Here is a 27,189-nt window from a genome sequence, read left to right as displayed (position 1 = left end):
TTTTTAGTATATTTTCTTTCCCACACGACCCCTCCACGTGTTCTGCTTTTCCTTTCTTATTTTTTAATCTGTCCCTTTTCTACTTAGAAGCAGCAGTTACAGCAATACAATACCAAACAGATTTAACATATTAAATATTATGCATAAATTTGATAGTCTATATTTCTTGATGTTTTATTGATTTCATCCTGTGAGGTTTGCAGTTTATTCCATGATTTTTAAGTGTAGGATATGAATCATGAAAATCTTCACTATCAGTTATGCTAGTAACCACCATATACTTAATTTTCTACTGTCAAAGTCTACTAATACATCTCAGGGAATGGGGTGCTTCCAGACCGAGGACTCCAAGTATAAGTTTCCAACTTATGACAGCCCTAAAGCGAACCCATCGTGGGGTCTTCTGAGGCTGAGAGAGTGTGATTCACCCAAGGTCATTCAGTGGGTTTCCATGGCCAATCAGGGAATCAAACCCTGATCTTCGGAGTCACTGTCCAACACAAACCACTACACCATGCTGGAACAAACAATTGTAGTTTTTAAAAATGCTTTGTAACATTTTGAATTATATCTTTTAAAACTGCATCCAGTGTTGTTAATAGGTTGATTCGATTTTAATGCTGACATTTTGTATGTTTCACTATATATATTTGCTTTAAATTACTGCAACAAATTAAATTAATTCATTTTGATTTGTAAGCCACCTTGAGTCATGGTTTTGGGGAAAAAGCAACAGATACATAATGAGGGTGGTGACGATGATGGTGATGATGACAAAGATCATTATCATTCAAAAGGCATTCTGTTCCTTAATAGAGCCCTCCATCCCGGAAATAAAATAGACAGGAATAGTGGTGGCACAGAGGTAAAATGCTTGTACTGCAGCCACTCATTCAAAAACCATAAAGTTGCGAATTTAATACCAGCGAAAGGGCTCAAGCTTGACTCAGGCTTGCATCCTTCCAAGGTCGTTAAAATGAGTGCCCAGCTTGCTGGAGGCAGTTGTAAACCGCTTAGAGACTGCTTAGGTCACTGATGTCCAGACTGTGGCCTTCCAGGTGTTTTGGACTTCAGCTCCCAGCATTCCAGACCATTGGCCAAGGTGGCTGAGGTTTCTGGGAGCTGAAGTCCAAAACACCTGGAAGGTCAGAGTTTCGACATCACTGGCTTAGGTGGTATGAAGTGGTATATAAATGAAGCTGCTATTGCTATATACAGAAAGGTTACAAACTGAGGATGATGAACCTCTTAGCCAAATGTAAATTTTGTGAATGAACCAGGGCAATTGCCCAGAAAAAGCATCATCTAGAAGCATCCATGGCGTTAGATTTCAACTGCATTATGACACTGCTTTAACTGCCTTGGCTCAATGTTATGGAATTCTGGGATCTGTTGTTTTGTGAGCTATTTAGCCTTCTCTTTCAAGAGAACTGTGGTGTCAAGGCAAATCCCAGGATTCCATAGGATGGCGCCATGTCAGTTAATGTGGTGTCAAACTGCATTAATTCTGTAGTGGCTGCAGCTCTAGTCTGCTTTAATAAAAGGATAGAAGATGACAGCAGTTAAGGAATTATTAATACAGCTGGTCTCCCATATCTATAGATTTTTTATCCATGGACTCAACCATCCACAGCTTGAAAATATTCCAAAAAGATATAAATTCCAAACAGCAAAGCTTGATTTTGCCATTTAATGTAAGGGACACCATTTTACTATGCCACTGTATTTAATAGGACTTGAGTATCCACAGATTTTGGTATTCATGGGGGTCTTGGAACCAAATCTCAGCATATACTAAGGGCCCACTGTACACTTTGTATATCCCTTGCAAGATGACTGCTCTGACTTACTGCCAGCAACCAACAAAGTAACACAAAGACTCAGCATGTTGCAGTGCACATTTTATTTAACTTTTTTTTAGAAAAAGAAACAAACAGTGTTATTATTTAAATTTTCAGCTTCATTCTATTTCCCATCCATTGCTCTTTTGTCTGCTAAAATAACCAGTTGATGGTGGAATTAAGAAATTCATATTTTTATCCCTTCAATAAACGTTGCTGTACAAATAAATTAATACAACATAGTACAGTATTAGAATGTCTTTTTGATGTGCGAAGGATGGAAATTCATCCATTTGCAAGATGCATGACAAAAAAAATTACAGTCCCCTTCAATTAAATTGTTTTGGAGGTTGTAATAATCCAGAGCATGCACTCAAACAGTAGAAAATTTATTATCATAACTGTAGATTTCAGCAAAGAAGTTCTTTAAAAGTTCAGAAGCTTTCATAACAGCAAGATCAACAACCTGCAAGTGTCTATTTTCCCTTTTTGTCTAATGCTCATAGGCTATTTCACAGATATTTGGTGTATACCTAAAAAGCATAATACATGAGGTAGTCATGTAGGCTTTTCCACATACAAGTGTGGCTTTGAGCCTCTTGCACCCATTTTGCTGCAGGTGAATCTTAGAGCCTCTCCCGACAAAAGTCCGAAAGTCCCATGTTTTGCTCCTGTACAAACCAATTTTAATTTCAAGATCTACATGACCTTTCCCCATCCTGAAGTATTCCCAGGAACGTCCAGTATTGCCAAGGTCTTTTCATTTCCATTCCCTGGGCCAGTTCAAATTAACCCACTATTTCTCAAAGTACACAGAGATCAAACAAGTGAAAGAAGAATGCTAGCAATATTCGAAAATGTTTGTTATTGTTGTGTGCCTTAAAGTCATTTCTGACTTATCGCAACCCTAAGGTGAACGTATCCTGGGGGTTTCTTGGCAAGATTTCTTCAGAGGAGGTTTGCCATTTCCTTCCCCTGAGGCTGAGAGAGTGTGACTTGCCCAGTGAGTTCCATGGCCGAATTGCAAACTGAACCCTGGTTTCTGGAGTCACGGTCTAACACTCAAATCACTACACCACACTGGCTCTCAAAAAGAAAATGATGCCATTGCTTAAATAGCATTTTATTGCTAAACCAGTTTCACACTTTGACTGTAACTCTTGAATAATAATTTAAAAGAACTCAGTGGCAATAGGTGAAAGGCAATTTCTGAAATGTTGCCTGAGTCTAGATGGGACACGTGATCTGTGGGGTGAGGGAGAATTCAAGGGGGGTGGGTGGGGTGGGGAAGAAACCCTAGATATTTCAAGAAACAATTTGGATACAAAACCATGAACAGGCAGGTAAAATCAAAACAAAAAGAACTAGAAAGTCTTGATACTTCCAGGAACTTTCCCCCCTTTCTGGACAAGTCCTTAGTCATAACCAAGTCTATAGCCAAGGCTATAGTCATGACAGATGACAAATCAAATGCATTCTCTGAAGATGCCAACCACAGATGCAGGCGAAACGTCAGGAATAAAGTCTTCTAGAACATGGCCACATAGCCTGAAAAACCCACAAAAAATGATGGATGCTGGCCATGAAAGCGTTTGACTTCACAAATCAAATGTATATTTGAGACAAGGCAGTTTGTTTTTTTACACTTAAACTACAGAGCAATTTTAAGCCAAACTCCATTTTAGCTTTGTGTGTGGACAAAGGCCTGTTCTGATGCTTTTATAACAGCCGAGATGCCAAAAACTGAGCATGCACACATTCACCTAGCATCTCCCAGTGATCTTTTAGAGTTATGTCCATCCTCCCAAGGAGAATGTTGCTTTGAATTGCAGTGGGTGATGTAGTTCTGCTCCATGCCTGTCCTTTGCGGTCCATTTTGACTGCCAAATATTCATCAGGTTAGGAAAGGAATTCAGCTTCACATTCATAAATACAAGTTGACCTAGGGTTATGACGTGCAGGATTTTTCGGCAACAGTCTCCTCAATTTATGTACAGTACCAGGAAACAAAAGAGAAAACCTCCCTGGCTTTCCTGCCATTTTGATGTGGGCACAGAAGCCCTCTCTTGAAGTCCTAACATGTGCTGCGAAAAGCCTGTTAGTGCATCATTGGCAGGTAGTTGTGGTGGTGGAATGACAACATTTTTACAGTGCAATGTGCTTGTACACTTGTTGAGAATCCCAGAGCATGTGATGGTACAAAGAAGGATCAAGGCAGACTTTTTAGCTTCCAGGGACCAAAAGATTAGCATTGCATTGTTTGTTGCTGGGAACAGGCAATACTGATGGTGGTGTTTCCAACTTTCCACCCTGACTAGTCTTTTAGGGTTGTTGTTCAATAGGCTTTATTCAATCTGTCTGCAGCTTTCTGATCTCTGGAGCTGTAAATCTGGAGGACAGCCTTGGAGGAAGAAGTGCCCTTAAGCAAAAGGACCAAATCCTGGAGTCACTCATTCTGCATGGGCTCCTTTGTAGTGCATGCTACCAACCTCCGTCTGAAAGTGCAAAAGTCCTCACTCTCCCCAAACCCCTAAGACAAAGTCCAACTGCAGCCCTGCCTATCAGTTTTTTTAGCATCTGAAGATTGCTTTTCCTATTTTCTCTTCCCAGAAAAATGTGGGGTGATGACCCTGAAGAGCAGGTACAGTTTCACTTGGCTGCGGGCAGCGGGCTGGGTATCTCATGGGTTTCTAGTAGTCATGTGCTCATTTAGATGCTTGCGTTGCCATTCAGGCACTTTTGCTCCATGGCATTTCCTGCTTCTTGCTTAGGTTTTGACTTCCATAGGTTGTATTTCCCACACTTCTGTTTTGTGTAGTACATAAAATAGACACTGGCCAAAACAGCAATAACAGCTAACACAATGACAACTCCCAAGACTATTGCAAGGATGTTAGGTTGATAAACTGAAAGGGAAAACAAAACAAAACAGTGTTAAGTGTCTTGGAATTCCATAGGGATGTAGTTCTATAATCCAGATAAGGCAGATGCAGAAAAAACATTCTACTTAAAAGGCAAGACAGTATCCCTCATGGCTGATACAAAATACATTGCAAAATTCAAAACTCTCCAACAAATAAACTAATATAAGGTTTTTTCATGAAACCACTATGTAGAAGTACGCAGTAGCTCTCCTGCCCTTTTTCTTGGCTTCCACACCTCTGCTGATTCCAACAATAGTGGCTGCATCCATACTGCAGAAATAATCCAGGTTAACACCACTTTAAGTGCCATGACACAATGCTATGGAATTCTGGGAATTGTAGTTTGTTGTGGCACCAAAGCTCTCTGACAGAGACGGCTAAATGTCTCATAAAACTACAGTTACCAGAATTCCATAACACTGAGCCATGGCAATTAAAGCGGTGTCAACCTGGATTATTTCTCAAGTGCAGATGCCGCCCCTCTCCTAGCTGAATCAGAGCCACAGCAACTGCATGCTGTGACCCCGATCTGGCCTTTCATTGGTGCAAAAAGGAGCTGCAAAAAGTGGTTCCTTTTTGTGCCATGGAAAAGGCGCCATAACCACCAGTACCACATCTTTTCAGCGGTGATTTGGTGCAGTGTGTGTACATGCTGCGCCAAGGGAGCAGCATGACGCTTCCCACCATGTGGTGGGGTGTGCAGCATCACATCAACATGGGGGTGGAGTCGGGTGCACAGCTTGTGGTCCCAACATCCTCCCTACGCCCGATGCTGGTGTTTATCACCAGTCTGTACAGCCTCTAAGTCTCCAGAACTAGTCCCTTCCTAAAATTTTCAAGGAAAGTTTCTAGCCCTTCAAGACAGTTGTTTTAGGAAAATAAATCTAATTTATGCATATATGCTCAATTCCAAAAGCAGAATTTGTTGTATTTTAGTGTGATCTATCCTCTTAATTACAGATTAAGGAACAATTGCACACCTATCAAAGGAGACATAAGGTTGAGCATGAAAAGCAGGAGTAAGGATCTTTTCAACCTGCAGATTTTTGGACTTCAGTTCCCATAGTTCCCACTGGCCTCAAACAATGGTAGAGGATGATAGGAGTTGAGGTCCTAAACATTTGGAAAGCCAAAGTTTCCCCATATCTGATTAAGAGAAACGTTGACTGATGTAACAGACGGGCTGTATTTTTTCTTTAAGGAGAGATGAAGGAAATATTGTAGAATTTGAAGAGGCTCTAGTAGGAATTATCTGTGATGTGCCCTCATATTTATTTTGGTTTACAATTATTTTCCAAAGATGGGAAAATGTTTTTTATTTTGTCTGTTGGGCTATAGTTCCCAGAATATCCAGTAGCCATATTGGCTGGGGGATTCTAGGAGCTGAAGTCTGAAAAAGTCACTTTTCCAAACTCTGATTTTGAAGCTGAAAAGATAGGGCTGCCATCCGGCAAAGACTAGAAGACAATCAGCCAGTAGGTGAGCCAATATTGGAACAGCTCTAAACTCAAAAGAAATTATGAACTCTGTTTCACAGTTAGTGACCCAGTACAAACGGGTGGTTTGTGGGGGCCAAAATTAGGGCTTGGCAGTGCAGAATATCTGCATGCTCCGCCATCATGGTGCAGCCCAGTCCACACAGGGGCCGCCATGACACAAGCATGGCGCAGTGTCTGCATGTCAGGGGCCCGCGCTTGCGCCATCAATGCACAACAGTGCACCAATGGCGCACTGATGGCAGCGGCTGTGTGCACCAAGAAGAACCCTGCTTTCTGTAGGTTCTTTTTAGTGCAAAGAGAGCCCGTGCAGTTTGGTTGCTGGAGGCTCCCTCAGGAGCAAAAATAGGCAGCTCCAGCCCACCCTTTCAGGGCGGTCTATCGAGCTGCAATCACTGAATGCTCTTAGAAACTTTCTCAGTCTTTCTGGATTGGGCCACAACTGAAAAATATACATTGGCCTGTAAATCACTGGTCAGCATTTCAATTTGTTAGTCTCCTTGGAATAAGTTTATAATTGAACATTGGACTCTGTATTTTAACACAGTAAACTTAAAAGCCATACTCGTATTTGCAACCTACTATATGGTAAAAGATACATATATAATACTGTATATGTATTTTATAAATAAGACAATATAAAATATAAAATATATGTTTAGGGCAAGGAACTTAACTTACATTCAACAATTATGGTCACAATTTTAGCAACAAAGCCATATGCATTAGTGGCATTGCAATGATACATGCCATGATCTTCTCTGGTGATAAGTTTTTGTTTCCCAATAGCATAAGTAGTGTTATCTCTTGTGCATTCAACAATTGGAGGGGGGTTTCCATAGGCTGTACAATTAAATATTTCTGTACTGCCTTCCTTCCAAATTATACTGTCAGGGCAGCTAAAACCATTCATCCAGGGAGCATCTAGAATGGAAAAGACAATTGTGGTTATCTTTCTGAAGTGCAACATCCTTTCTCACCATGCAAATCTGCAGAAGAAACGCTCAAAATTTCACACAATTTGGGCAGCATTCACTGGACACTCACAGGTCCTGCGATCCAGATGGACACAAACAATCATGTTGTAGGACATGGGCTTGAATGTAAAAGCTAGCAGCTTGGATAGATTCCTAAAATGTTTACAGTTGGCCCTTCATATCCACAATTTTTTTATCCAGAGATTCAACCATCCATGGCTTTAATACATACGCGCACGCACGCACATTGCATATACTCAACTATAAGTTGACCTCATGCATAAGTCAACAGTAAGTTTTGGGTACAAAATTATGTATTTTGCGTGACCCATGGAGAAGTCAAGGGTAACATTTAGGGGCATGTAACAAAGGATCTAAAGGATGAGGCAAAGGAAAACAATGCTAAAGAAATTACAAAATTCCAGCAAGCATAACTATTTGTACTCATACTAAAGGTTGGATGGATGAGAGAGTAGAGGGTGGGGAGTCAGTGCTTTCAGGACAAATCACACATTTGCCTTTCACTAGGAGATGATTCCCCTATTTATAAAAGTTAAAGTACAGCACTTTCATTGACCCATGGATAAATCGACTCAGGCTTTTTGGATCAATATTTTGACTAAAATTTCTACACATATACATTATTATATCCAGTAAAATGCTATACAGTGGTACCCCGGGATACGAATTGATCGCGTTACGAAATTTCCGGGATACGAAAAAGTTAGATTGGAAAAAACTGTTCCGGGTTACGATATTTTTTTCGGGTTACGAAATTTTTTTCGGCGCGAAATTCAAACGCAAAGCGCGGCTAGCGGCTTTCCAGCGCTAACGGAAAGCCTTTTCGGGTTGCGAAATTACTCGGGTTACGAACGGAGCGGCGGAACGAATTAATTTCGTAACCCGAGGGACTACTGTACACAAATTAAAGAGTGGATAGAGAATAATGATACACTGATATATAATAATATATTTGAAAAAGGAAACCTTGATGTTATTATTTAATATAAGGGACACCACTTTGCTAGGCCATGGTATATAATGGGACTTGAGCATCTGCAGATTTTGTTATCCATGAAGGGTCTTAGAACCCAACCTCAGTGGATACCAAGGGCCTACTGTACTATACACAACTTTTAAACTGTGGTTAGATCTGGAAAAAAATCAGCTTTGGCAAGACTTATAGCATGGTGACACCTCCGATCTGTAGTTGTTGCAACCCCCAACTACAGGTAGAGTGTCCCTGTTCACTGACAGGGAAAACCCATCAATGAGCTGTCAACAGTGTAAGTGTTGACAGGTGCAAAATGTTGAGCAATAATTTTACCAGCAATTGTGTTTCAGTATACCATCCGTTCCCTGTCCCCCTTCCCTCTTGCTATTTTCGACAAGCCCAATTGCCTCCCACCCCAATTCCTTTCCTTTTGTAAAAAAAAATCAGAGAGGCAGGTATAAGGTGGAGTCAGGATGTGAGCATGAAGGTGGCAGTCAGGCAATTGAGAAGACGTGCAGTGATGTGGGACTACCGTTATAACTCCATTTACATTGACAAGCGGGACTACGGCAAGAACAGGGCTTGTGCAGTAAAGCTCTAAGACTACAAAGGCTGCTTCATACAGAAGCATATATCTGTGTAAGTCATCAGGAACCAAGCATCACGGATTGCATAGTCAGGTCATTTCATATCACCCCAGAGAGAGCGTATTTCAGTGGAGTCCGTCCACATATACAGGGCCTGACTAGATTAATAGATTTCTGTAAATTAAAATGATGGTAGGTACAATTAATAAAGTAGCTGAAATGGCAGGTAGAGCTAAGATTTTAAAAAAATGCTGAAAACAACCATAGAAATGGGGAGGAGATATGGGGGGATTTCACTAATCAGAGCCACATGGATTTAGCCCTCCTTCTTGCCATGTTTTCCCAATCCAAATTGGGGCCTCCACTGACAACCGTGTTCTTCCTTTGTTGTTGTGTGTCTTCAAGTTGTTTCCAACTTATGGCGATCCTATATCTGTCGGGTATGCTTTGACTGAGAGTTCCTGCATGGCAAGGGGTTGGACTGGATGGCCCTTGTGGTCTTTTCCAACTCTACGATTCTATCATGGTGTTTACTTGGCTAGTTTCTTCAGAGGGGGGAGGTTGCCATTGCCATCCTCTGAGGCTGAGAGAGTGTGTGACTTGCCCAAAGTCATCATCTGTGTAAGACCAAAGTGTGGGAACCACTCCTCTAGGCTGAGAAAATGGCACAGAAGGAACTGGTTATCATCATCACCACTCCTTGATTATTTGTGAAGAGTTACAACTGAAACATAAGCCAACCACCTATGCGAGAACCAACTGTATAAATGTATGCAAAGTTGCTCAACTGTCCTGATGCACTCACTCCAAAATTTAAATAAAATTTAAGACAATAAATTTTAAATCACATTTCTATTTTGTTGCTTTAAAAGGGAAGTGATCAGAACCTAAAGGAATAAAAACGTTATTCAGAGCATGTCCTACTCACAGAAGACGGTGAGCTTTTTGGAAGTGCTTTTCACAACAGGTTTCCCACCAACCATCAGCTCCACATCACATCTGAACTCCTTCCCATTATCCTCTTCAAGTGCTGTCACTTCATATTCTATGAAAGGACTGTCTGGGTCTCTGGAGGCTAAGGTTCCCCTGGTATCTCTAATCTGCATGACAACCTCTGGGGACTCAGGGCCATCAGAGGTGCAGGTGATCTTCACTGTGGCATTGGCAGTGACTTCTGAAGGGTCAAGGCGCAGGATGGGTTTGGGTAGACCTGAGAGGGAATAAACCAAAGCAGCCATTATACACCTAGATTGTCTAACAGAGAGTAATTACAATATGATACTGACCAGCCAAACCCTTTCAATATATCTGTGATAAACAGGATACCAGATGCTAGGGGGAAATTACACACCAATGTGGTGTAGTGGTTACAGCAAAGGAGAAGCTTCAGCTCAGGGACTTAATCCATCCTGCCAGTGGTCTCATTCCAATGTATGATGGGTCGAGGGAATGTCCCTCCCCAAAGAATCTGAGAATTTCCAATCACACTCACCTAGACAGGAATAGAAGGGGTGGAATTTCCCAGAGAGCAGATACAACACTGGGAATTCCCTTCTCCCCCACAAGGTCCACCCATGTTCCCAGCTGGGAAAGCCAAGCTGCATGCAGGGAAATTCCTGATGTTATTTCTAAACTCAAGGGATTTTGGCCCACTCTACATCCTTTGCAATTGGATTAAGAAGCACAGCATTGCCACATCTTCTGGACCGAAGTGTTGGTTGTAGTATTGTTTCTGCAACTGATGCTTGGAACTGCCTTCACCTACACTTTGCCCTTCGTGAACAAGAAAACACACACCTGCCAACTTTTCACAGATTAAAACTGTGACACATCTGGCCAAACAACATCAGAGTATTGCTTGGCCATAGCAGTTTGCTTTTGCCACAGCCTACTAGGAAGGACAAGATTCAAACCTCTCCTCTCCTCCAGAGTCATTTAAGTGGAAACTACTTTTGCCTCTTCAACTCAGTTTGCAGTAAATGAAAATAGAGCAACTGGAATATCTGAAAAGCAGATGGAAAAAGTGGGGTGACAGACGTTTGCTCAGAACTGTCCCTGTTAAACTGGGTCAGTTGGAGGACATGAAAGCATGGCATGGTGAAGATTCTCAGACTCAAGCACCTGTTGGTGTCGTGCACCTGCTTGAGCCTGGAAGCTGGGTCAGCCTTCCTCTCCCCAAGCCTTGTTTTTATGCTGTAAGAGTAAAGAAATGAGAATGCAGCAGTCAGGTCCCTGGCGACAAGCTCAGGTGGAATCTCCAGTCAGTTTGGGAGCCAGGGAATCAGTAACATCCAGGGGTATAATTTAAAGATATAGCCATGTTAGTCTGTAGAATCAATATGTACAGAGATCTTGTAGCACCTTTGAGACTATCTGAAAGAAAGAAGTTGTCAGCATGAGCTTTAAGAGGAAGTAGGGTCAACTCTATGAAAGCTCATGCTGCCAACTTCGTTCTTTCAGTTAGTCTCAAAAGTGCTACAAGAGCTCTCTACATACATGCACATGTATCTGTCCCTCCATATCCATGGATTTTTTTACCCACAGACTCAAGCATCCACGAGTTGAAAATATTTTAAAAATATAGAAATTACAAAAAGGCAAACCTTGATTTTGATGTTTTATATAAGGGACACCATTTTACTATGCCATTGTTTTCAATTGTTTTTTGACCATCAACAGATTTTGGAATCCACAAGGATCCTGGAACCAAGCCCCAGCAGATACCAAAGGCCCCTCTACATCTCTCTAAATCCAGGGGTATAGATCCAAGAGTATACCCAAAAGTCTCTAACATGGCTGTAGGGCAGTTCAAGTTTCCTAAGGCATGATTAGGAATAAATAAATAAATATCAAAAATATGAAAGCCAACCCTGTTAGGGTCTAGCTTTAAATCTGCGGAATAACAGAAATATGTGCACTCATTTACTAATGTTTCTCGAAGGACTATGACTAACTCAAACAAACAAACATAAATAGCTTGCAATTTAAAGAAATGTTCACTAATGCCTTAAATCTACATACACATAATAGCTGTATCCTAACTAAAGCTAATGAACAGTTTAGATAAAAGAAGAAATCTTAATCTCACCATCTCTCCATTGAAGGAAGAGGGAAATAGGGGACAAGACAGTGCAGGAGAATCTCTTTATATGAAAAAACTTCCTAAAAATGTTTTAGCTGAAACACATGACTTGTTTACAACTTACAAAGGAATTTACTGCCTTGTGATTCAGTAGGAGCAAATGGGACATTTTATTGAGGAGAGAGAGCAGAGTTTGCATGCAGGAACTTGTAACTATCTGAAGGAGGGGAGGAGAGAATGCTGAAATCTTCCAACAATGGCCACACCCTCTGACATTATCAGGATGATGGGATCTGTTGGGTAGGGATCCAGTCCAGCACCTCAAACTATTTCTGCACCCTTGGGTTAGAGTGTTGGAATGACGCGAGGGAGACTGCGGTTAAAGTAGAAAGCTTGTTTAATCAAAAGTCTTGGTTCGTTAATCAGCCACAACCCATAGCCTGAAGCCATGGTTTGTTGTTGGCTTAGAGGTCAGGTTCATTTAAAGCACAAGTGGTTGTGATGTCCGAATTCATAACTGAAGCTTTTTCTGGCTTCTGTCCCAAATTTGTCTGGCTTCTTTTGTCACCCACAAACAGAAGCTGACAAAAGAGGAGGAGAGGAACAATTCAGAAATGGAGAAGGCAAGGCATGGTTTGTTTAGTGATACTTAACATAAGCCATGGCTTGGCTTATTGTGACATGCAAACAAGGCTCTCGGTAAGTACCAAGTCTAAAAGTCTTGAGTCTGTGCACAGGAGAGAAAAGCCGAGAGCTTTTTCCATTCAGATTCAAAAGTGCTTGCAAAAGGGGAGAGGTCTAAGGTGGGCACAGTGAGTTGGGCATATCACTTAAAATGTCACCTGAACATGCCTACATATGTCATCTCATATACATTTACAATTGAGTGGTCAAGACAGGGGACACAATGTTGTGTGGCATCAGTGGACTTGTATTCCATACCTTTCTATAAGCTCTCATCCAGTGGTCCTGTGTCAAATCTGTGTTCTATGCAGAGCTTAGAAAAGTTACTTTTTGGATTTCAATTCCCAGGATCCTCCAATCAATATGATCACTGGTTGGAAGATTCTAGGAAGCTCTGGAACAAAAGAATAACTCATCCATGTTCTAAGTGGAGACTCAAACTTTGCATACAGAAGATCCATCTGAGATAAAAGCTTTGCTTGAGACCTTGAGGAACGATTGGCAGTTGGAGACACAACACTGGACTTAACAGACCAATAGGTTGTAAGATAACTCACATGATTTGCAGGCAAAAGACTTCTCTCTGAATCCCATGTGTGCTGCTGCCAGTCAGTGTCAATGACACTGACTTTGATGGAATAGAATTTGGAAACACTAATTCTTTTAGGCTACAACTCCTGGAACTCCCCACCAGCATACCAGTGGTCTGAATAGAGGGGGATTCTGAAAGTTGTAGACTCCTTACCCCCCATCCCCCATAACTTTACCAAGCGCTGCTTCTATGTATATGTTATATTACTTTTAAATGGGGTGGATGTAGGCTGAAGTTAGCTAAACCTGTATCTCCTGAACCTAATTTATCATGTTGAACCTCTTTCATCACTTCACTAAGTTTCCTTGGTTTCAAAGGGAGCGAAGTTCAGAAAACTTTGATTGGATCTATTACTGAAGCTCTTGATTTCCAAATGAAAACAATTCCATACCCTTCAACTATCCTCATTTGGAAGGGACAGTCCTGATTAATCCTGCGTCATCCCAGTTGCTTTTAAATTGTCCCAATTTTTCTCTCTTCCTCCCACCTTCTCAGTTGAAGTTCTCAGATTATTCCAGTTGTTGCAAACTGAGTTCAAATGGCAAAAGTAGTTTGCATTCAGTTAACTCAGCAGAGGGGAAAGGAAAGGACAAGAATGATGGATTCTAACTCTTCCCTGTTGGCTCAGGTCCAAGTAAACTGCTACAACCAATAAAGGGAGTTCTAACACAGAAATTCAGATATACTAACAATTACAGCCAGAATACTCACTGTACACATTCACGACTTCCTCCACCATTTTGTTCACTGGTCCCAGAGAGACTGTACAAATCAAATTCTGTGTTTCTTTTGATGAGGACACCACAGCCCAGGCACTGGCGTTGTCCCCTGACACACTGGTGTTGTGGTGCAGCTTCTTTCCTCCATACAATAGCTCAAACTTGGCCTCTTTGGCTGGAAAAACTCCAGATACATCACAGGTCACAGTCATCTCGGTACTGCTCTCTATGAAGCTTGGGGCTCTGAGATGTGGATCCATGGGGAAATCTGCCAAGAAAGTAGAAGAATCCAAATCAGTTACTAAAAGAGCAACCACAGTCAAGATAATGCTCTCTGATAGCTAACAGGTCCTGGCTGCCAGTGCTGACAGAAATGAAGTCAAAACAATAACAGTGAGAGAAAAATTAAATCTTAGCATACATGGAAAAACCTGGGGGTTCAAATAAACAATGGAGGGGGGATTAAATCTTTATCTAATCAAATTAAACCTAAGGAGATAAATTCCCATCTTCCAAACAGACTGTGGAATGAGAATGCTGTGCAGTCACTGGGTCCTCTGGTTTGGAGCAAGACAGAAATTACAAACAAAAATATGTAAACTATGCGGAAATGAACTGAAAGTCAGCTGTAGCATATTCCCTTGTGAGTACAGTATATTTTTAATTTCAGTACTATTATCAATAATGGGTAAGAGACCGAGGCTGCATTTGCGCTGTAGAAATAATCCAGTTTGACACCACTTTAACTGCCATGGTTCAAAGCTATGGACATTTGGGAATTGTAGTTTTGTGAAACATTTAGCCTTCCTTGCCAGAGAGCTCTGGTGCCACAACAAACTGCAATTCCTAGAATTCTATAGCACTGAGTTATGGCAGTTAAAGTGGTGTCAAACTGGATTATTTCTGCAGTGCGAATGCAATCTGTGAGTACAGTGGTTAAGGAAATCCAACTTCAAGCCACCACTGAGCCCCCAAATTTAGTGAGAAACCTTGGACAATCACTCTCTGGTTGTTGTGAGCATGAATGGGCAAGAGGAGGACTGTGGCCCCACTGGAAGAAAGGGAAGATACAAATGTGATGAATAAAATAAATGAATAAACAAATATTCACATGACTGAAGAAAAACAGAGTAAACTCTTTGTAAAGCAATCCCTAAAGTTAAGAACTTTGGTTTTTATAATCACTTTGAAACATCAGAGAAAGGAGAACCCACCATGTCTACAGTTTGAAAATGCTGACATCAGCACATTCTGGGACTAGATTTATGCCTATTTGTAGGGATTCAGTGAATGTATGGCTAGAATCCTTTTGGAAACATTGTTGTGCAACCTTGGTTTACTTGAGTGCATGTGATTTTAAATTCATTAGGTAAGTATTCAGTACCTTCTTGCACAATCCCTCTCCTCCTTCTCTTTCTCCGCCTGCTCAGGGCAGCTTCACAGAACTGGTACCTGCCCTCAAGGCCATTTAATTTTGAAAACAGGGCAAAGTGGCATTTTAATTCCCAGAGGAGGGCAATAAGTATCAAAGCCCTATCTGAGTCACTAAATTGCCAGTCGACTTATCCATGGGTCCATGGAAGTACTGTACTTTAACTTTGATTTAAAAACGGAATCATCCCTTGGTGAAAGGCAAGAGAGTAATCTGTCCTGGAAGCACTGACTCCGCTCTGCTCTCTCATCCATCCAGTCTTTGGTGTGAGCACAATTATGGTTGCTGTAATTTTATAAGTTCTTTGGCATAGTTTTTCTTTGCTTCATCCTTTAGATCCTTTGTTACATGCCCTAACTTTTACCTTGATTTATCTATGTGTCACATAAACATTCGTAATTTTGGCCCCCAAAACATGCCCTAAATTTTTACATAAGTTGACTGATAGTCGAGAATGCACACCAAGTTTCTAGATTTGCCTGATCATTCCAGCAAGGGGCTCAGCTGTCCCAGCCTAGTCTTAGGCCTTAAGCCTCTCACCACCTCCCATTCTGGTGTTCACAGGTACCTGAAAAGGTGCCTTGCACTGGTGCATGTGTGGAAATATGTTTGAAAGTGTTGTGCTCCATGAAAGTCATGTAGGACTGCAGCCAAAGCCTCCTGTATTTTCCTTTAAAGGACCCAGGTCAGTGGATATAAACTCACCGGTGGGTGTTAGTAATTCACTGGGAGATGTTTTTTCAAAGAGTGGCCCTTCTGGTCGCAGATCCAGAGTTGCCTGGCAGGTGAGATCCTCTCCGCTGTCTTCTTTTTGTATAGTTATGGCATGGGTCAGCACACCCTCGCTGGCTTTTGGGTCACTTTCATTCTCAAATGTCTTCACCTGAAGCTCTTTACCCCCTTTGAATAAGGTCACAGTGAGGTTCTGGATGGGGGCTACATGGGGAACCCGGCATACCAAGTTGTACTCCTTGCCAACCTCCATCTTTGGCATTGGATCCAGAACCACATGCTCAGGAGCTCCTGGAACAGAAGAGAACAGGGCAAATCTTCACCAAATATTTTACAACCTTGGAATCAAGCATTACTGTTAGGTCTAGAGAAAGTAGATGGCCTACATGTCCATACTATACGAATGAGTCCTCCTCTGTCTCCAACCAGTCCCTGACCTTAGTTTTTCCCTTCCCTTGCAATGAAAATTTACAGTGGTTTACAGAGCCAGTGTAGGGTAGTAGTTTCAGTGTTGGAGTAATATGGGGAGATTAGGGTTTGAAAACCCACTCACCCATGGGAATACATTGGGTAACCATGGGCATGCCTCACTCACTCAACCGAAGAGGCAAGAAATGGCAAACCCCCTCTAAATAAATCTTGCCAAGAAAGTCCTATCAGAGGGTTGTGATAAACTGGAGTTGATTTGAAAATACCTAACAGCAGCTACCCAATGGTTTTCAATGAATTGTCAAAAGCAGCTAAAATATTTCAGCAGCAATAAGAAGATTATGGAGTGATTAAAACAGCATAAAGGAGAATGAAGCCAAATATCAACCAGACAGATTAACATGGGACTTCATATGCCTAGGGAAATCAAATGCTGAAAAATGGGGTTGGGGATAAGCATCAGTGGTGTAGTCATTTGAGCACTGGACTATGACTCTGGAGATGAGGGTTCAAATCTCCATTCAAGCATAAAAACCCACTGGGTGACCTTAGCCAAGTCACACTCTCTCAGCCTCAGAGGTTGGCAATGGCAAACTCCCTCTGAACAAATCTTGCCAACAAAACCCTGTGATAGGTTCGCCTTAGGGGTTGCTATAAGTCAAAGATGACTTGGAGGCACACAACAACAAGGCACTTTTCTAAAGAATGAATCCTGAAGACAAAACATCCCATTACTAGGTTGCAGGGAACTATGCTGGGAAAGATCCCTCTCTGATGCTCTAGAGAGTGAAATTACCAGTCTAGATGGAACAATGGTTGGAGATAATAAAAGAAAACTTTATATTTTTACATTTCCCTTCCTAATCCAGCCAAACATCCCCTTTCCTGATATACTGCTAAAACTCAGCAAGTGTCACTAATGGTGAGAATGTATAGCCTCCAACATTTCACAGATGAAAACTGGGGCACATGGGCCAAGCAACATCAGAGTGTGATGAAGATGGCAAACATTACTCATAAAGAAGAAGAACACACAAGCTAGGAGTGGTCATAGCAGTTTGCTTTTGCCTGAGTCTACTGGTGACAGTAAGGAGTTTATCGCATGCCATTTAAAGCGACTTACCCCACTCACATTTAATTTTGAAGCCAGGGGGCAGACGAGTGCAACCTGGCTGCAGCCCAGGTCCCAGTCACGCTTATCTGACATCTTTTCCAAACCAGGAGTCTGTTGTTTTTGAAAAGATGCCTGATAAGGGCAGCTGGGACTCAGGCTGCGACCGGGTTGTACTCGCCCAGCCCGCAGCACTTTAAACGGCATGCAATAAACTTTGATGATTCTGCCCCCTTCTCTCTTTTGCCTCTGCTGAATTAACTGAGTACAAATACTTTTCCAGTTAGAATTAGTTTGAAGCAACTGAAGACAAATGGAGAAAATAGTAGGGTGAGAGGGAAACTGGATAAGCAGTTGATAAAGTGGGATAAAGTGGGACAACAGATGATTAATCAGGACTGTCCCTGCCAAACTGGGAAAGTTGGAGGATATGAGAGTGTCCCTTCCCTTGTTCCACTAAGTGCATTCCCCTTTTCTTAAAGACGAGCAGCACCCTGAAGTATCAGCCTTCCCTGGATGAATATTCTGACCCAGACTGACACATGACTTACGGTAAACTGTGAAGTTAGCACGGCGTGGTTTTGCAGCTCCTGTGGCACAGCGAGCAAAACACAATGGAGTGACAGCCCACTGGTTAACATTAGTGAGGTTGAAGGCTTTCCAATGGATTCCAGTGTTCCCAGTTCCTATTGGGACTTTACTTAAAGATGTCTCAAGACCAACTTTTTCACAGTTGGAACTACAGTTCAGCACAACCGAGCCACCGAATTCTACCACAGGCTTTTCTGGCCAAATTCTTACAAAGTTCTCCTCCTCAGCTCCTGAAAAAGAAAGGTTGTGGTTCATTTTAAAAATGTAGTCAGTCATGAAGAGGGGAATAGAAAATGGTAACATTCCAGTGTAAAATGATATTGGAAGAAATAAGGAGAGAAAAGGAAAAGAGAGGCTGGGCACGGGAGAAAGGTAGAAAGTGGGAACACAGCAGGTAAGGAGGTAAACTACATTCCCAGGAAAACAAATAAATTGGTTAAGATTTGCCTCCTTTTATCCAATTGTAATCACACATTAAATCAGTGGTTCTCAGACTTTTTACCCTTGTGATCCCTTTACATCCATATCCAGATGTTGTGATCCCCTCACTTGACTTCCATCTGGACGTAGATTGATTTCATAAGCATTTTATATGCTTTAGACCCTGGGGGTGGGCGTGGGAAAGCGCATCAACCTTGATGCTGCTAACCTCTCAGTTTTCCTGCCCTTCCAGCTTCTACTCTGCTACAATGAGAGCCTGGAAGGTCTGGATTTTAACTAATCAGACTAAGTGGGACCACTCAAGTTACTGGGCTGGTCCAGTTGCTGTGGGAGGCTGGGCTGGCTTCTCCTGGGCCCAGTGGGTGGCAGGTGGCCTGTGGGATTGCAGCCCCATGCTCCGCCCGGCGAGGACGGGAGTCCCAGTGACGGCCACAGTGCTTCTGGCCAACGAAGGGCCTGGACTACAGCTCCCAAGTTCCCTTGGGAGCGGAAGAGTAAGCGCCGGGCCGTCAGGCCACCTGTGCTGGGAACCACAACTCCTAGTGTCCCTTGCGGGGGGCAGACGTAGCCCTGATTGGCTGTTTGCCGGAGCCACGGCTCCGGATTGGATGGTTGGTCGGGGGGGGCAGGGCCTCCCTGGCTTCCTGGCCAGTGATTGGCTGGCGGGCCTATTTAGGCCCTGGGCATGCCAGCGCTTGGCACCATTTTCTGCCGGCTCCCCACCCACCCTCCCTTGTTGCTGTGCTCTTTGTCACAACTTTCTTAGGAGGAGGACCTGCTGTGGTGGCAGCATAGGTCTCGGATCTGATGGGCGTGGTTTCCTGTGCTGCGGAGCACTGGATCAGGAGTCCCACCGGAACCCAGGGGTGCTGAGGGCTGGCGATGTCACCAGTGTGGGGACGACATTGATTCAGCATTCCCCAGTGACATGGGGTGAAGATGTGCTTATGCGCATAGCCGGCTCATTAAGTGACAAGCCTGTCATCCCGAGACCAGGCATTTCGGTTCATCGACCAATGTGGGTTGGTGGATGCCAGATCCAGACCTCATGCTTTCAAGGCCAACCCTCTTCTTATTCACTTGTTGCTGTATTCAATAAAGTTGTGGCCTTTTCTTGCCAATTGGTTGTCCTTTGTTTTCTTGCACCCCTTCTCTCCTCAGCAACTGATGACAACAGACAGGTCATACTTTAGGGAGCTGCAAAGGAAAACTTTGAGGCCTTTACTTTAAAGTCTTCATCTGCAGCCTTCCTAAAGTATGCCCTTGTCTTTTGTCATCAGTTTGTCTGATTAATTAAAATAAAACCACCCAGCTTTAAAAAAAGAAAAGAAAAAAGGACAGAGCTTCCTGTAATTCTCTGTTCCTGGAATCCACAGCCTTTACTCTGCCCCTGACTTTTGGGGATTGAGTCCACCATGATGAAAACACGTGTGTCTACATGCCTTTGGATCTGTTTTGAGATGAATACTTCCAAGTTTTGGCAGTGACTCATAGCTTGGCTTTTTCTTTCGAGTGCCAGCTGATCTGGAAGGGCTCACTCCGCACCAGCCACCACTCCTTGTTTAAAGAAAACCAGTCCCTTTCCAGGAACAACTCAACTGATAAAGTCAATTGTTGGGAACACTTCTCTTTTTTAAAAAAAGAACCTTTGGAGGCTGTAATCCTTATTAGAGAGAGTAAACTGACTGAAGACAGTGGGACTTACTTCTAAACTAGGATTACGGTGAAAAAATGCAATATATATTATCCATCACCTGTAGAAAGGTTCTCTGCCTTTGTATCCCAATTCCCAGTTATCTTACTTTGCAAAGAGAATAGAATGCCTGACATCAAAATACAACGGAAACATGCTGTAACAGGAGCAATAATATGTCTTTCAATGTTTGTTTGTTTAGTAATGTTAGTTTAGTAACTTAGCAAGGGATTGTGTTATGGCTACACTAGATAAGAAGGATGAGAGATGGGTGGTCAGGTTTTCCACTTTAAAGAGAAACCAACAACATTCAAAGCAAAGGTAGGGTATGGAGGCAATATGGGATCAGAAAAGCAACTTAAGGGAAAGAGCTGTTAATTCCTTCTTCTTCTTCTTCTCTCTCTCAAGGGCTACATCTGCATTGCAGAAATAATTCAGTTTGACATCACTTTAACTGCCATGGCTCAATACTATGAAATTCTGGGATTTGTAGTTTTGTGACACATTTAGACTTCTCTGAGAGTTCTGGTGCCATAACAAACTACAAACCCCAGGATTCCATAGTATTGAGCCATGGCAATTAAAGTGGTGTCAAACTGTTTGTTTCTGTAGTCTGGATGCCCAGGCCACACGTGTGTGTGTGTGTGTGTGTGTGTGTGTATCTAGAGAGAGAGAGAGAGAGAGAGAGAGAGAGAGAGAGAGGTTTCCAGATCTAACCTTGCCCCATGTGCTATTTGTCTGCCAGGGAGAAACATGCAGGCCACATGTGGGTCCAAATCAAGCTGAATTAATTTAGTACAGTAGTTTTGAGTGTTGGACTACAACTCTGGAGACCAGGGTTTGAATTCTCCACTCTGCCACTGAAACCCACTTTAGGAAAATCACAATCTCTCAGCCTCAGAGGATAGCAATGGCAAACCTCCTTTGAACAAATCTTGCCAAGATAACCCTATGATAGGTTCAGTTTAGGACTGCCTAAATCAGAAGTTACTTAAAGGTTTACGGGATGGATTTCTTCTTAAACAGCCCTGAAGAAGGCTCCACCTAATCCTGTCTCTTGTTTTAACCTGTAGATGAAACCACTAAAGGTGACATTGTGTGCAGGGTGGGCCCATTATTTGAAGTCTTGACTGAATCTGCTTAAGAAGCAAAAACAACCAAATCCAAAATCCAGACAAGTTTCTGTGTGATGAATGAGAACATATTGGTTTAATTCTTAGAACAGGAAAATGGCTGTTGTTGGGTTGTTGTTGTTTTAAAACTGATTACAGCTGGTGTCCCCTACATGCAAAAACAAGCTGGTAGTACTACAGATTTCACCAATCCACTAATCTACCAATCCACTGATATGGAAAGTTGACTGTACATTGAACTATCAGAGAACATAAATGTCACTATCTCAGCCACCTATGAAAAAGTTTTGGGTTTTGGAATATTTCAGAGTTTTGAATAACTAGTCTTTGTGGTATTTTCCAGCTCTATGATTATGATTCTAACTTTTTCACTTGAGAAATAGGTTGGATTATCTATAACACAAGCTCTCTCTCTCTCTCTCTCCCCCCTTTCTTTTCCTTCCTTCCTTCCTTCCTTTTATATCTTGCCATCTCTGCCCTTAGATTCAAGGCAGCTCATAACAAGGATTTAAAACAAAAGACCTGTGATGTGAATCAGTTTCCAGCAGGAAAGGATTAACTCACCAACCAGCACAGTTTTCCCTATTAATAGTATTAAGATCCTAACAGCAATGATGCCTAATAACCTGACATTACCCCTCCCCCGGGGCCCGGGGGACAGCTCCCTATCAGGTCATGGTCTCTCTATGCGTAAATGAAATTTTATTCTCTTAAAATGGAATAGATATATATAAAATCTTCATCTACACCAGCACATATTAATGTAGCATAAAACCTAGATTTGCCAGTGAGGGGAATCTGAATGGGGTGAAAGTGATGCCTTTTGCTATCTGTAGTTGACATTAGACAGGTTTTCCTGTTCTTAACTTTTCTGCTTACATCTCACATAGAGAGAGACATCAAAAGACATTGTTAACTAATCTCACAGTCTCATGCCATCACCAGCACTTTTCCTTTTGTGCTATAGAAGCAACAATTTAAATCCATCCCAACTGCAATCACTTCTTTGGTGCATGTAGTTTGTTAGTCTACAAATGCATGTTCCTTTCCTTTCTCTCCTATACTGGTGGTATTCTGCCCTACACTCTCTCTCTCTCTCTCTCTCTTTCTCTCCCTCACACACACACACACACACACACACACACACACACACACAGAGTGGGCCTTTGATATCCACTGGGGTTTGGTTCCAGGAACCTCATGGATACCAAAATCTGTGGATGCTAAAAAAAAACACAACAGTAAACAATGGCATAGTAAAATGGGCAAAATCAACATATGCTTTTTGTAATTTATATATTTAAAAAATATTTTCAAGCCATGTACGCTTGAATCTGTGGGTAAAAAAATCCATGGATATGGGGGAGGGGCTGACTAAATGTTCATGTGTATGTGTGTAGCCCCCCACACGACACAGAAGCCATTGTGAAGAAATGCAACAACACCTATGAATTCTTTCCACTGCATCCCTCTCACTCATTAATTCTCTCCATCTTCCACCCCGACACCCACACTACCCCCTCCTTTTTTGACTGCCACTGCTTACTCCCATCAGACCACCTTATCTTCTGATGCTGGGATGGGGCAGGGTGATAGTGGCATACCAGCAGATGTGTGGAGGGGCACCATCTCTGGAAAGCTCCAAGAGGAAGCACAAGGACGTCTTTGGGGACAGCCAGTGAGGAGGGAGGGATGTTATTCTCTCTCCATGGCCCAGACCCACATGTTCCTCTCACCCAGAGCATCATGACCCTGGACGCTACTGGCTCAGCTGGGACAAGTGGGCAAGGGCAGACTGGCCCCTGGTGCTCGAAAATCTTGATTTGCCACTGGGGGAAGCTGCACATGCCCCTGCCTGTTTCAAGTTGCATCACTTTTTCTAACTCTCTGAAGTCTGTGTTTCCTCAACGGCCTTCTATTTCCTCATACATTCATGTCATCCCAAAACATAATCAAGGTTCACTAGATAGAAAGGCACAAAACAGTGCTACCTTGTGGTTGGCTCAATACAGGTATTGTTGTTTTGTGGACTTTGGATGTTATTGTACTTTGCCACATGGTTAACACAGCTACCCTGGATATCTAGATAGAAAGGGTCACATTGCATAACAATAAATGAAGTATTATTTATGGCAGGAAAGACTATTTCTTTCTAAGGTTTAATTTCCTGAATCCAGGGAGGAATATGGAAGGCATGAGAAAGGGAATTGTGTGTTAGAAAAAGAATCATTTACTGTATATAATCATGTATAAGTCTAAAAAGTTTAGTCAAAACATTGATCCAAAAAACCTTATCCACAGGTCAATACTGTATAAGTATTATATTTTAACTCCTATATAAAAAGGAACCATCCCCGGAGAAAGGTGAGAGTACAATCTGTCCTGGAAGCACTGACCACTCTTTACTCTCTCATCTATCCAGGTTTTAGGGTGAACAGAAACAGTTATGATCCATGCTGGAATTTTGTAAGTTGTTTGCCATTGTGGTCCTTTGCTTCATTCTTTAGAGCTTCTGTTACATGGCCAAAGTTTTACCTTCGACTTATCCATGAGTTATATCAGATTCCATAATTTTGGCCCTAAAACCTGCCCTTAATTTATACATGAGGTCAAGTTATAGTTGAGTATATATAGTACTTCCCAATAAGTCACATTGCAAGCCATTCCCACTTGGAGAGAACCAGAACAACTGAAAAAGCATGTGAAAGATTAAGAACCCAAATGTCCCACAAACACAGGGAACTTTTCTTAAAAATAACGTGAATAACTACATGAATTTAACATGCAACACGGTACAGTAAATCAACGTTTAAAAAATGGAACATTCATATCTACAAGTAGTAGACAACTGTGTGGGGATTTCCCTACTAAGGGTAAACTATTACATATAATTGACTTCCAGTGAGTGATGTGTGTTTGTTTTATTCACACTTTTTTTTAGTTTTAAATATTGCTGGGCCCTTTCAGAGGCAACCCAGCTGCTCTTGACTCCCACGCATCAACACATCTGAGAGGAAAATGCCTTCAGAGTGGACGGAAAACATGTGTTTGGAAATCTCAAAGCTTACACAAAAAACCCAAGTGGGTTTAACACTGTATATTTGACTCTGAAGATCAGGGTTCGATTCCCAGCTCGGCCATGGAACCCACTGGGTGACCTTGGGCAAGTCACACACTCTCAGCTTCAGGGGAAGGCAATGGCAAACCCTCTCTGAACAAATCTTGCCAAGAAAACCCCATGATAGGTTCGTCTTGGACAAGTCACATTCTCTCAGCCTCAGGGGAAGGGAATGGCAAACCCTCTCTGAACAAATCTTGCCAAGAAAACCCCATGATAGATTCGCCTTAGGGTTGCCACAAGTCAGAAATGAAGGCACACACTAACAACAACTACAAAATGTGATTCCGTACAAACTTGTAGGCTGGCTCATTACTCAGCCAGTGTAACATCTTACATTTTATTTCAGTGTACACTTTGTTCAGCTTTAACTTCAGGGACAGCATCTCTCCCTCTGCTATCTTCTCACCCACCATATTATTTTCTGAACCAGTGAAGCAATAAGCCTCCATGGTTAGATAAATGCAACTGTCAACTACAAGTCATCGAGCATGTAAGTACAAGTTATGGGCTTAGCTCGGTAGACATAGCTTACAAAAAGGAGCATTTGGGAAACTGAGTCACACCACTGGACCATCTAGTCCACTACAATAATTTTGGAGACTGGGTCTTGGTCCTTCTAGGGTCAAAGCATCTGCGCAAATGCTGCTCACGTGTCCTATTTTGGAGTAAGTGAAAAATGCAGCTCCCAAGCAGTCAAATCTAGGCAAATCACACTCTCGTTCATGGCCAGAAAGCCAGAAAGCAAGTGCTTTTCCCGTTCCTTGGACCATGCCCTACATCTTCCTTGAATGCCTTTCTCTTTTGAGCATGACTAAGAAGCATGAGTTTGGATTCCTGTGAGTACTTTCAGCATTTATTGGCTATGTCCTCAATTTTTCTTGCAAGTCCTCCATTTGGAACATGGCTAAGAAGCATGGTTTTCTATTTTTATGAACGATTGTAGCTTTTCTTGGATCATGTCTTCCATTTTTTTCTGGAAGGCCCTCTGATGTTGAGTATGGCTAAGAAGCATGGATCTATATTTCTAGGAGTGTTTCGTAGCTTTTATTGAGTCATGTCCTCTATTTTCCTTGAATGCTCTCACTTTTGAGCCCAAGAAGCCTGGATTTCGAGCAGTGGTTTTCACTTATCCTGGGTCATGTCATCCATTTTTCTTGAATGCCCTACATTGTCCGGTCCTCCTTGGTGATGATATCTAGTCGCCCTGGACTCATGATGGCGGCCCTAAGGTAAACCTAACATGGGGTTTTCTTGGCAAGCTTTGCTCAGAGGAGCTTTGCCACTGCCTTCCCCTTTATGAGAAGGAGGACACTCTCTCACCCTTACTACAGCACCAGGGCATTCCCTGGTGGTCTCCCCTCCAAGGACCAACCAGGGCCAGCCCTGCTTAGGTTTCAAGATCAGAGGGGATCTAACTAAAGGGGACTTTGGCCCTCCAGGTCTTTTGGACTTCAACTCCCAGAAGCCACAGCCAGCTTGGTCAACATTTCTGGGGTTTGGTATCCAAAACATCTGGAGGACCAAAGTTTTGGAACCACTGCTTTAGGGCCATGGGTCTCAAACTTTGATCCTCCAGATGTTTTGGACTTCAGTTCCCTGAAATCCCAGCCAGAGTCAGGGATTCTGGGAGGTGAAGTCCAAAACATCTGGAAGACCAAAGTTTTGCTTTAGTGATTCCCAAACTCTGGTCTTTCACATTTTTGGACTTCAACTCCCAGAATCCTTGACCATTGGCAAAGATGGCTGAGACTTTTGGGAGATGAAGTCCAAAACAGCTGGAAAACCAAAGTTTGGGGAACCACTGCTTTTGAAGGCATTTTTAAAATGATTCTGTCCTTTTAAAGGATGGAACCTGCCTTGGATCCCATTGTGAGGGAAAGGCAGAATATAGATCCTTGAAACAAATAAAATAAAATAAAGTTGCATGGGAAAACTGAAAGACCCATCCATACACATGCTCTTCTTACCTTTGCAGAGTCCCCAGAAACTCAAAGCAAGGAGGAAAGAGGAAAGACGCAGCATAGTGATCGTCCAGGCAGCAAAGTCCAGCAACAAAGGGATCTAGAAGCACACCGTCCAAACAGAGAGGAAAGCAACTTGGATCTGGATTAGATCCCTTGAAGGGTCAGAGCTATGAATTCTCCCAGCAGGACCAAAACCCATATGATGCACGCAACACCTCCCAGCCTCCTCCTCATTGAGTTTCTGCAAAGCAGGGGCTGGGCAAAGGCTTATATATCTGCAGCCAGGCAGTGACAGGAAGCCCTCCCACACTTCTCTCTGTGATCACGCCTGGGACAGGGAAACCCCCGCCCCAGGGATGGTTTGATCCCCAGTGGCGTCATTAATAAAGTGCAGGGAGTAAGGGCTGCACCAGGCGACACTTTAAAGGGGGAGGATGACCCACTGCTCCCCATACATCTGCCTTTGGGCAGAAGCAGGCTGTGGCATTTGCCTGTGTCCCTTGGAAATGCTTTAAGAGATGGTGGGAGTGGGGTGAAGCTCAGGGGGAGGAGAAAGGAGAGCCCCCAGAATTTTTTAAAAAGAATTTCATATTTCAAATGGCAAAATTTTGATTTTTAAAAACATTTCAAATTTCAAATGGCAACA

The 27,189-nt window shown here is 42.5% G+C and overlaps 1 protein-coding gene across 1 annotated transcript; it reads right to left on the bottom strand.

Annotated features, from left to right (window-relative positions):
• Positions 1-2,823: 2,823 nt before the first annotated feature.
• On the bottom strand, positions 2,824-26,775 carry LOC121922825 (intercellular adhesion molecule 5-like). Its single transcript, XM_042452673.1, has 7 exons — positions 26,547-26,775; positions 18,152-18,421; positions 16,034-16,351; positions 13,889-14,164; positions 9,748-10,029; positions 6,943-7,185; positions 2,824-4,747 (listed from the first exon to the last, which is right to left on the bottom strand). The coding sequence occupies exons 1-7, from the start codon at positions 26,599-26,601 to the stop codon at positions 4,551-4,553; spliced, it is 1,641 nt and encodes a 546-aa protein (XP_042308607.1). The 5' UTR covers positions 26,602-26,775; the 3' UTR covers positions 2,824-4,550.
• Between the last annotated feature and the right edge of the window lie 414 nt (positions 26,776-27,189).

This window comes from Sceloporus undulatus, chromosome 2 (genome assembly GCF_019175285.1).
Source record: "Sceloporus undulatus isolate JIND9_A2432 ecotype Alabama chromosome 2, SceUnd_v1.1, whole genome shotgun sequence".
NCBI classification, from domain to species: Eukaryota; Metazoa; Chordata; class Lepidosauria; order Squamata; family Phrynosomatidae; genus Sceloporus; species Sceloporus undulatus.
Note: the sequence above shows the minus strand (reverse complement) of the source record. Positions and strands in the feature narration are given on the sequence as shown.

Coding starts and splice junctions, on each gene's coding strand:
- LOC121922825 (XM_042452673.1), bottom strand. CDS start 26,601: ATGCTGCGTCTTTCCTCTTTCCTCCTTGCTTTGAGTTTCTGGGGACTC. Junction 16,352..18,151: donor TGCTAACTTCACAGTTTACC/GTAAGTCATGTG, acceptor CTTCTGTTCCAG/GAGCTCCTGAGCATGTGGTT. Junction 10,030..13,888: donor GGAAGTCGTGAATGTGTACA/GTGAGTATTCTG, acceptor ATTCCCTCTCAG/GTCTACCCAAACCCATCCTG.